Genomic DNA, 11,941 nt, shown 5'->3' with positions numbered 1-11,941 from the left:
TACCTAGGCCACTCATATTCGTAACATACTATCCAAACAATGCTTTTACTATGTGTAATAATGCAATTATTTGCAGCAATACAGGTGTTTTTAACTTTTTTTTCTCCCCCTTCTCCTTCCCTTGTTCTTTGAGTCAGAGTTGTTCGTTTCAGCCTTTCTTACTCTGCTCTGCTACCGGAGATGCTGCCTTTGACAGTGGTCTAGACTGGTCAAAGCCACACCTGTGTGTTTATTGTGGGACTAGTGGTTTAGAGAAAAGCAGGATGTATCACTTTCTCTATCCTGCTTGGGCTGGGTGTGGACAAGCCAGGCTCTCAGCAGGAGTCAAATCCAATTAAAACAGCACAGAAGAGACCAGAAAATTACAGCAAGTGGTTAAAGGAGAAGAGTGTATAATTGTATCACGCGAGTAATTCCCTTCTGACATGTACTGTACCATAAATATTCTGGATAATTAGATAGTACAGGTTTTCATGGCGAACAATTCTTCAGATGCAAGGTAGTAACATGGGGCCAATTTTAAATCTTCTGTTCGCAAGATGTAAGATCAGACCTACAAGTTTTCAGTAATTACTGAGTTAATACTCAGTTTAAATATATTCACTGATAGGCAGCTAATGCAACATATAGGTGTTTGAGTTAAAAGTACTTTTTGCTTTGACTTTAGCAAATAACAACTGAAGTTAGCAGGTATGAAAGAATTGTAAAACACCTATTTATTTAGTGTTACTGAGTTTCCTATATTTCTCTTAGGACGGTGAATCCCCCTCCTCCCCACACCACCACCACCAAATTCCACTGGCTGCTTCTGCACCAGTCCTAACACTGCAACAAACAGGCTGCAAGTGCCACAGAGCAGTGAGACCTGCCTACTCTTGCCTGGTCAATAAGGGACTGGCATGCCTGACCCTGCCACTGACCCTGCAGTCATGCACTTGCAGATAGTGCAGGTGTCCCTCTCTCCTGCAATATGACTTCATGTGCCAGATTCAGCTGGGTAACTTGATTTACACGCACCAGCTGTGCCTGCTATGTGGAGTCCTGGAGCTGGGAAGAGGCTGTTGCTTGCAAATTACAGACAGGCTACCTTTGTGAGGTTGCATTCGAAGAAATTTCAGTGGAAGTCAGGTTGCCTTTTGCTGCAGCCCCTTTGGGAATCTCATCACATGACTTCATGTTTGCTCATGTGTGTCATCTGACCCTACTGCTTTTTTCTGTTTGCTGAAGCTTTGGGGGAAAGCATTTCTTAGAGCATAACAAAAACTGAAATCCAGGGATAACTCCAACTTAAGCAACTACAATTTTTTGAAAATTGGAAGTCATTAAATCATATCTTTTATGAAAAGTCTATAGTCTGAAATTATTGTATGAATTTCTACTATAATGTTTAAGCTTTGATTTTTCCCTTGCAGATGGAGGGATTATTTATGACTAACTCATGGATGTTCCTAACAGATGATCCTCCCTTGAGTTGGGACAAAGGTTAGGGGAAAGTGTGTATGAGAAGCTTGAACTACTGGAACTTGGGGCTTGTTCCAAAAAAGTTCTAAATACAAGCTCTAATCATGGAATTGATTTTTGAGCAGCCATGAGAAATACTATTGACCTGAAAGGAGACGATCTGATAATATTGGATTCATCCAGGCCAGAAAATCTAAAGCAGTTGGAGTTAGGCTTTATTTGCCTTACCACATTCACTCTGCCTTATTCAAGCTATTGTTGAGTTTTGACCTGTGCCAGTAAATGTGCTTTGTTTTAACAAAACAGAATCCTTATTTAATGAACAGTCTTGTATACTTTGTATAATATTGCTTGCAGAATTATCATTGAACTCTGTAAATATTTTGCTTGTGAAATTTCTGGAACCCAGCTATAATATCTATTCTTTATATTGCATGGCATGCAGTTTTTAGCAGAGCCATCCAAACCGTGTTAATACTGCAAAGACAAATGCTGTGACAGTGTTTTGCGTGATTTTTGTTACAAATTTAATGAATATCTCAAGTCCAAAAAACACTCAAGTTTTTCACAAAGGCAGAGAGGGAGCATGTTTGGTACTTTCATTGCCTAGTGTTCCATGTCCTACTCTAAAACTAGCCTCTTCTTTGAGCACACACTTTGCACTGTTTAAGTCATCAAGTTTTGTGATACAGACTTTATTATATAATTCTTCTGCATGCTCCCCTCATCTTTAGCAGGGTCCAAAACTACTTCAGATAATTCAAGTAAAAATTGCTATTTTTTAATAAACATTTTAGCAAAGACACTTCATATTCTTGCTGCGCAAGACTATTATTTTACCTTGTGGCAAAGAGCTGAACTTTGTTTCTGTTGATGCATGATTGAAGAAACAGCTTCTAGCCTCAATAAATGGACTTGACTGCTGATCACCTTTTTAAGTTTTGTTTTGTTTTTGTTTTTGTTTTTTTTTTCCTCTCCAAAAGCTCATACAGAACATAGCAGAAAGGAAAGAAGGTGAAGTTAACTTAAAGTAGATCAGAAGACAGAGTATGTCTGGAAGACTCACTGGTTCAGAGGATTTGTTCCTATTGTTTTTGTGCTTTCTGAGCAATGCTAGCACTTAGAAATGACCCCCTCCTTGGACCAATGTTTTGACAGTTTTTGTCACCTGTGATGAGAGCCCTCCTGCCTTTTTTTTTTTTNTTAATCTTAGCCCACATCACTAGAACACACATTGAATATCTTGTTTTCCAAACTCCCTGTTTTTTATCTGCAAGGTAGGTAGAGCAAGAGACTGGCTTCTTGGTCAGTGGTGCTTAGTGAATCTGCAACAGCTGGCTGCTGTCACAAGTGGGGACAGATGCTGTACATACACACACACACCCCACGCTCCCTCACTTTCCTCCCTGGGGTGTTGTAGCTGGCAAGAGAGCAAAGCTGTCTCCTGTGTGGTCTGAGGGATGTACCTTTTCTTCTCCTGTTACTTGGCATGCATATTGCCTTGCCTCTATTGTGTACCTACAGAATTAAAAATGTTTCCTTTCCCTGCATAATGGTACAAAGATGACTTTTTTTTTCTCTCTTACAGTGTAGGAATTATAGGGAGAGGAACAGATAAAATTTTGGGCACGCAAGTCCTGCATAGGTCATAAACCATGTAAGTTGCAAATTGGGTCACTGCAGAGGACTTGTGAAGTCAGCAGCTTGGATTACACTAAATCCATTCCAAATTGTGATGCCTAATTATAATGGTAGTCACAGAGACTGGTCCGTAAGGAGGCTATTTGAAAGCTTTGGCTTTTGTTTTTGCAAAGATCGTTTAAAACTAATAGAAGTTTGTGGAGAGAAATCTGACAATTTAGAATAGAACTGTAGTATGTAACATAGGAATAAGCTTTTGATGTGGCTTGTCTAGTTTAATTTCCATTCCCAAGAATTGTTTTGCACTATAAAAACTGCATACAGGATCTCTTTTCCATAAGAGAATTGCAGTATTAACAATTAGTTGTCAGTCTGCTGCATGTTTATAAAATGTGTATGTGTGTGAGGAAGGAGTTAATGTTTTTTGTTTTCGAGGGGGTTCCCCCTCCTATGACTAATTTTAGAAATCTTGACTATAGAATGCAGATGTGAATGCAAATCCCACAGCATATCAGTACTTACTTTGCTTGCATAAACAAAAAAGTACTAATACCTCTTATCCACTGGAGAAGATTTTTCTCTTCTTTATGCCATTGTAAATTCAGAAAACTTCAGCCAAGATTAACTGGTTTCAGTTACATCCATGTAACAAAACTTGGCTTCCCTAATTGTTTTGATACAAGTGTTTTTCTTTTTAATTTGGTCTTTGAGTGCTTTTCACAAATAAACTTCAAGAAAATTGGCAGTTGTCTTCCTCCTATAACAAAACATTCAGGAAACGAGTAACACTTTCTTCTCCTGGACATTTTGGTCCTCTAGGAACTCCCTACCCTTCTGGGTGTGTCTGCCAGGCTCTGTTTGCCTGGATTATCTAACCTGAGTACTGATAGCATGCTATTAATATTGGCTTCTTGACAGCACTTGTCAGAACTATCAAGTGAGAGCATTACTGTGTAGATCTTATCCAGTGAGTGATAAGAGGTATTCTTGTCTTCCACTCAGCTGTTGCCTTACTTTTAGATAGCCACCTGCAACTAACTGTTACTCACAATAGTCACTAAAGATCAATAATATATTTGCATAGAGGGTGTGTTTTGCAAACAGGTTGTAGATTATTATATTAACTTGGGTACAGTTTTGTATTTTCCTAAATTCTGCTCAAATACTTTTCCCTTAAACTACAAAATGAGCAAATTTACAGGCTACATTATTACTATGTAATAGTATTTTACAAGGAGGTAAGTCTTACTAGTCAAAGATTCTCTTTTGATTACTAATTAAGAAAATACTTGAGACAACTATGGTGTYAGGGAGAGTACAGATTAGCAAATAAAGTGCATATGAGTCAGAATGCTTGGGTTTCATTCCCAGCTTTCCTAATAATTTGTTATATAAGTCAATCTTTAAAGCAGGAATAATAAAACTTCCCAGCCTCACAAAGCTGTTATGAAGGTTATATGTATAAAACTTCCATGAGAACTCTTGTACAAACAAGGTATTGCTGATTATTTTCTTCTATTTGTTGCGTTAAACTTCATTTAGAAATACTTGAGTATAATGTATTTGTGACTAGTGCCTGTAATTAGGATTCAAACATGTACTTCATTCATAATTTCATGATTTCAGCAGCTTCTTTAACTCTTTTGTTTATTTGCTTTTGTTTTTGGGCAGGTTGGAAGTGATTTTGGATATTTTCCAAAGGATTTACTTGAAATAAATCATAATTATACCAATGAGGAGCTAGAATTACCAACAGATGTAAGTTTTGGATGTTATTTTTTAATTAAGCTTTTTACTACTTCCTACCTTAGCATTCAGTAAAATTGCTGAGGAGAATAGGAGTATCAGTAAATCTTAGTTATTTTCATGTACATTGGCAACTACGTAGTGGCACACATGTACATACATGTCAGGGAAGGAGGAATGTTTGTGTAGATATGTATGTGGATGAGTGTGTAAACATGAGTCCATAATGTGGCCACTAATTATTATTATTATTATTATTATTTTGAATGTTATGTTTCTCTCCTAACAACCTGTTTGAATATCTCTAATTAGTAAGCTCTAGAAATGTTGCTAGCTGGCTTGCACATAGGCTGTCTGGTATGTATTCAGAATTTGTTTCCAAACTTGAGAAGTTTAAAGTATTATTAGAAACAAAATCTGCTGCACTATTAGCACTTTGATTCTAGGGTTGATCCCTCAACTTTGTATTACATGGTTTTCATGCACTAATAGCTAATAACTCCAGAATTGATTGAGTAAGGCCTGTATGTGGAGACAGATTCAGACCATTATGAAATAGAATTCTGTGGCTTGCATGACTTCCAATTTATTTTTCAGAAATTGTATAATGGGCAATCTTGCTTGGAGGAGTTTGCTATTGGAGGAGGGACTAGCTAATGAAATAAGCTCAGTGAAGTTGTTTTCCCTYTGTACAATTAAGAATTCTTCATTGTCATTTAGCAATGGAATTGTTCTTATTTCAAAGATGCATGTGATAATATGATAATACTATCAGCTTCATTGCTGACTTCCATTTGGTTCCTCACTAAGAGGTCTTAGAACAGGCGAAGTCCTGAATTTTTTATTTATTTTTTTATGGGTTCCTGGGCAAAGCATCCACTGATTTCAAAGACAGTTTTGGTTAAGCACTCAAGCAGTTAATCTGGCACAACTARTAATACTTACTTTGGCGCTGTATTTCTCTCTAATCAACCAAATGGATTGTGTCTCATCACTGTAATAAAGAAAATAATGTCTGTTATGACTGACACTTTTTTCATTTCAGGAAACAGATTTTGTTTGTTTTGATGGTGGAAGGGATGATTTTGATAATTATAATGTGGATGAGCTTTTGAAGTCATCAGGAGAGACTCTAACAAATGAAGAGGAAACAGAATCGAGTGATCCAGGGACAAAAACAGTTGAAGGAACCAAAAGAGATGAAGAGATGGAAGAAGTTGATACAATAAAGCCCCTTCATGCTTTGGAGATGGACAATCTTGAGCTAAGCGCAGAGGAAGACCAGGAAGCCCTCTCTATGACAGAGGAAACAGACAGTCCTTTTACAGAAGGAACTGAAAATACTGGGGGAGACCCCAGTGTAAATAGTCATGAAAAAAACTCTCAGGGAGATCAAATTGCACATGAGCACTTGAAAGGAATGCTACATGAGAAATTAAAAGGGCTAGAAAGTGAAAATACCAAAAACACTAGTATTTCTCAGGATGAAACCAGTCAACTTGACAAAGAGAATGAAGAAGTCAATGCCTATACACTTTTAAACAGAGAGCTATCTGTGAACTTGAAAACAAAATTTGGTTCCACTGCTGATGCTGTTGTATCTGATGATGAGGTGACTAGCCTTGTTACATCACTGGAAGATGATTTTAATGAAGATTTGAGCATTGATGYTCATTATACAGAGGAGGAACAAGACTTTGCAGATCAATCTGAAGAAATCCCATTGCTGTCATTCATGGCAGAAGAAATTGTATCCCTAGAGGATTCAGAAGCTGATGAAAACAATGGCTTTAAGTCACAAAATGAACCTGATGAAAATGCAAAGGGTGCTACAGAGCTAAATAACCAAAGAGATTATGAGAAAAAATATAATTCAGATACATTAATTCTTGAGCATGCCTTCAGTGAGAGCAGGAGGTCAGATGACAATATAAATGTGGATAGGTCTGAATCTGTAGAAACAAAGGAGAAGCAGGAKGAGGTAATGCTAATTAGTAAAAGAGAAGCAGCAGCAACACCTCAATTTGAGTACCTCTCCAAAGAGCTCCTTAGAAAGGAACCTGTAGTTGCAGGTGATCCTGGTTCAAAGGGAAAAACAAATAAAACTGAACAGTTTGAAGAACAGCTCTTGGATGATGGGACTGAATCACATACTGAAGAGCTAAAGAGTACATCTGTGTCTGAATCCCATGTTCTCCATAGTCTAGGAGATGAATTATCCATTAAAGGCATGCAAGATCCTTTAAAACCATCCCTTGGTGACATCAACAGAAATCCAGAAGGAGTGCCACTTGCTGAAACAACTGAAGAGGAGGAGAATACTGAGGATGAGACCTTGGAGGAAGAGATCTTGGAAAGTGATTTAAAGCACAAAATGTTACAGGAAAAAATAAATGAGAAAGGAAGAGCAGAGGATAAGCCTTCTGTTGATGTTCTAGCCAAACCAGTGGAAGCACAAAATGCATCTCAAAATGACTTGAGAGATACTGACCTCTTAAAAGAGCATGGAATGCCTGCTGTGGAGAAAGAAGTTTTGAAACACGAAGAAGATTTAAAACAAGTAGAGGAGGCTGATCAGGAAAATTCAAAAACCACTTTCTTTAAAGAAGAACCTAAAATAAAAGGGGTAAACATGAAAGCAAGACCTGCAGGAGAGGGAGACCCACACCATCAGCATGTGATTAGAGAAGCAGCTGAGCAACCCAGGCCATGGGAAATTGAGACTGAGTATTYGGAGGCAGATGTGAAAGAAGAGCTTTCAAGAAGCCTTGGCAAGGCAACAGTATTGGAAGAAAGCATTCAGAAAAGCTCCCCTGAAGAAAAATCAAAAGGTGCCCCAGAGAATACTAATACAGAGAATTTTACTCAGCAAGGAATTAATCATACTGAGGATGGGGGTTCAGACAGTGGCACATATTCAGCTAGAGAAAAAACACTAAGACAAGAATTCCAGTCTGAAGAGTTGGATGCTGAGGAAGACCCTGATCTGAAACAAGCAGAGGAAGAGCTTTTGGAAGATGAGAATGCTGCAAGTGCAAAGTTGTCACAATCAAGACTTGCAAATATACAAGGTAATAAACTAAATATTAGAAGTACAAATCTTGAATTAGAAACACTAAGTGAAGCTATTTCAGGAACTGCTAATCCTAGTTACAAAACTGATGAAATGGGAGAGGAAACAAATGCATTTTCTAAGGAAGTAAAGAAAATGATCAGCGTGGAAGATACAATTGAGACTGGGAACAAAGAGGACGACATACAAGTCAGGGAAGACTCTAAACTGGATGAAATGGAACATGTCAAGGAAGGTGGTGAGGAGTCTTCTGAAGCTGAAGAACCATCAGCTGTGGAAGAACATAATTTCAAACCTTCTGAAACAGAAGACAGCAATGACTTTAACCAAAGGAAAGAACCTCTCTCAGAGGCTGTTTCACAAAAAGACTCAAAAGAGATGCAAAATTTAGAGCACACAGAAAATGATCACCAGCAGTCTGCACGTCTCCCCAGCCCCACTAATGTCTCAGCAACCACAAATGACACTATCATATCAGACTACGGTGAGTCTGTGAAACAGCTCACAATAATGAGGGATTTCCTTGATGAAAAGCGTGTAGCACGCTTACAAAAGTACCTTGGGCTCCATCATGTGGTTAGGATAGAAGCCATGTTTCAGGATATGAAGATAGAATTGGAGCTTGCTCAGAAGGCAAGTCATAATAATGAAGATATAGAAAAAGCTTTGGACCAGATACTTGAATTTTCAGAATCTAGTATTATGGATGCTGTAGGAAAAGCTCTAGATTCCAGAGAGGCAGAAAATAAAGAGGAGGTGGTGAAAGAGATGGATTTGTACGATGAAGAAAGTGCACTGATGGATGATATTCAAGAATTAATATATTCTCTAAGGAGCAAATACTCATCTGCTAGTGAGAGTGTCCCACTTGCAGCTGTTCTAGAACAGGAAGAAGATAACCAGCTCCATCATGAAGGTAAGATGTTAAAATGCATGCATGATGGCTGTTCTGGGGAGTTTGTGATAATTTTGTGTTCTGTGTTTGCAGAAAAATAATAAAACATTAAACRCAAGCTAGTTAATGAATAGATTAAATGGAAGTAAAACCCTGCCCCAGACCAAGCTATGTAACCCAGAGAAACTTTAAGAAGGGGTTGAGGAAGCAGAATTGGAAGAGGCTCTGTGGGTTTTTGCTGACTTTTGATGCAATTTTTGGCATGGTGATGTGTGGCCCTGAGAAAGAAAATGTTGAGCTCTGCATGTCTGTTCTTACGGGCCAGCCTCTGCATAAGGAAGTGGGATCAGTGGATAGGTTAGTCTAGAAGGAGCCACTCAGGTCTCCTCCTTCCCTTTTACCCCACAAAATGGAAATTCACATCTGTAGCATGTGCTCAATTTTCTACAGGGTCTAGAAATCTTTTTTTTCCCTCAAACTAGCACTTCATTCTAAGATGTGCAGTGAGTAATAAAAATTCAGACACTAAAAAGGTACAASCTAAAATCTCAGATGTCCCTATCATCATATTTTTGTCCACATTCATAAAACTGAGCATAAAYAGAAGAAACTGAGCAAACCTATCTTCTGGCAGAGAGAAGAACTAGCACTAGTCTGCTATAAACTGGCTGTTTTTTTCTAATTAATGTGTAAGGCACTAAGATAGATCCTTAGCAAGGCTCTTTGCATAGTAATAAATGTACTTTCTGATAAAGTCATATCACCAACAATGAAAACAACTCACTATCTGGTCAGTGATCAATACCTTGCATAAATTCCATATCAATATTAATTAGATGACACTGAAATTTTACTAAGAATATATTGGAAGCAACATATAAGCTGGTGTTTAAWAGTATCAGCAAGTCTTTGTCAAATGCAGTATTTAGCTGGAGACAGCTGCTAGTAAGAAATACATTCAATGTAGTAAGAAATGCTAGTAAGAAATACGTTCAATTCACGATCTTTCTGTCTGCTATAGATGCTGCAAAAGAAGATGAATATGACAGTGTTCCCTTCAGGAACCCAAATGACATCGATGAGAGGAATCGGGTATTTCAGCAACTTGAAGATAAGAGGCCAGTTCTGCCTATTGAAAAGGATGAGCAAGCAGTTAACGTTCCRCCTGAGCACGAAGAGGCCAGCTTCTCAGATAATAGAGATGCYGAGGAAGGGTACGACAACAAAAGAAGATTGCCACTGGCAGACGCTTCCTCTGGGTCAATTGATACAGAACAGAGTACCAAGGAAGACGTTGCTGCAGGTAAAGCTTTTGAAATTTGTTGTTTTCTTCCTTTGCTTTTGATGAGTACAGTTGACTGGTTCTTTTATGCAAATAATGAGGTTTTTCACTAATGTTTTCATTATATGCACTATAATTCTAACATTTTTTCAGTAATCCAAAACAGAATCTCTAGTGCCAGTATTTCTAGCTTACACTGATCTCAATAGACAGATTTTTTTTTCCATTTCCTTTGTGCACTAGAAAAGTAAAGTTCTTTTCTAAGCACCATCATCAGAATTCTGTGCTAGGGTGGTGGCTTGTGTCTCACAACAGTAGCACATTTAAAAAGAAGAAAAAAAAMCAGAAAGCACTGGAAGGAGACACTAAGGTTTCCTCCCTCTTACAGAAGAGATTGATGATCTAACCATTAGGATGTAGAATTATGCTCTGTCTTTTCTGCCTCTCTTTTTAACCTGTGGCTCTGGACTATATTCCTACCAAAACTACTTTTCCAGGAAAGATGGAGTGTAGCTCCACTCAAGTGAGACTGTAGTTTCTGGCTAAGGTATTTGTTGGAGTAGGAGAGAGAGGTTTGATTTGATTCCTCTGAGGACTGAAATTAACTCGGGTTGTCTTCCTCTGGAGGTACATGTGCTGAGCTGTGCTGAATGGTCATTACCACAGACAGAGAGGTAGGAGATTTCCTGTTACTGCCATGGTCCTTGGTTCTGTTCGGGCATGAAACTGGCTTTGACGCTGTTCTTTTTGCTAATCTCAGCTTTTGTTTGCATTCATCTCTGATCACTGTCCACTTAACAAATCATTTCTTTGAGGATTCAGACAAAATTTAGGCATGTCTTGTTAGCCTCAGAATCTTACTGAGGTCTGGTACCTCCGTTCCCATAGTCAAGCACTTCTGAGGAAGTTTAAGTCCTAAGGGAAAGGTTAAGTTGAATGTAAAGGTACGTACTTAATTTTAAATGGCTGGCGAACTACTTGTATGTGGTTAAGCAGTCAGGTGTTCTTCCCTTTCCTTCATGGTAACATCAGATTAACTGTGATTAAATGTTGCTTGCCAGCAGTTCCAATGAAGCTTGCTGGAAATGCTGGGGAGGAAATAAGGCAGGTGTTTGAAGCACCATTCGTTATGGCAGCTCCACAGTACAGCATCAGGCTGTGCAACTGGTTATTTGAATCTGCTAATGTGAATTCACGGCAACAATAGCAGCGAGGGAAGGAGGCAATCTTCAGTACAGAGCAGAAATAAGGATGATTTAAAACTCTTGCACTGTGCTCAGTGCTGAGTTTATTAGAAGCTGAGGTGGGTCTTTTGGCTAGGGATCTAAGAGTCAGTGAGAAGTGCGCATCTGACGTAGGCTGGGGCAAGCAACCAGAGCTCTGTATCCTTGTCCCTCTTCACGGCACCTTTTCTAATGAACTCCAGCAGAAGACCGCTGTCGTTTCTGAGCGCTTCTGCCTCTTCTTCAACGCCCTGGACAAACAGGGACCGCAGTTTGGAATCTCACCTCAGAGAAGGCCGCGGGCCCCCTGGTGCCGGTGCGGCTCCCCGTAGCCTCCGAGGGCACTGACAGCAGAGAGGGAGATGTTCCCCCTGTCCGCAGGCCGCGCTGGGGCGGGGGGGCGCAACGCGGTGCCGCCGGGGACGGGACGGCAGGCCGGGCCGCGCGGGGTGAACGCCGCTCTCCCTCTGCCCGCAGCCGCCGAGGACGGCGCAGGAGCCGGCGCGGAGGCAGGCGCCGCCGCACGGGGAGCCCTCGGCGAGGCGGTGGCGGCGGCCAAGGACGGGCTGCGGCCGCTCGCGCAGCTGGTGAGTCCCGGGGTAGGCGGGCGGGAGGCCGCC

At 39.8% G+C, this 11,941-nt stretch overlaps 1 protein-coding gene across 1 annotated transcript in view; it reads left to right on the top strand.

Moving 5' to 3' along the window:
* MIA3 (MIA SH3 domain ER export factor 3) overlaps positions 1-11,941 on the top strand; it is a 27,961-nt gene that overhangs the window by 2,169 nt on the left and 13,851 nt on the right. Inside the window, exons 3-6 of the mRNA XM_085311854.1 lie at positions 4,774-4,860; positions 5,894-8,837; positions 9,838-10,119; positions 11,799-11,908. Of these exons, the coding sequence (XP_085167980.1) occupies positions 4,774-4,860; positions 5,894-8,837; positions 9,838-10,119; positions 11,799-11,908 (3,423 nt within the window). The remainder of the gene's footprint in view (positions 1-4,773; positions 4,861-5,893; positions 8,838-9,837; positions 10,120-11,798; positions 11,909-11,941) is intronic.

The sequence above is a fragment of the Rhea americana genome, unplaced genomic scaffold (assembly GCF_003343005.1).
Source record: "Rhea americana isolate MKP2758 unplaced genomic scaffold, rheAme1 scaffold_109, whole genome shotgun sequence".
Classification (NCBI taxonomy): domain Eukaryota; kingdom Metazoa; phylum Chordata; class Aves; order Rheiformes; family Rheidae; genus Rhea; species Rhea americana.
This window is presented reverse-complemented; position numbering and strand designations above follow the sequence as displayed.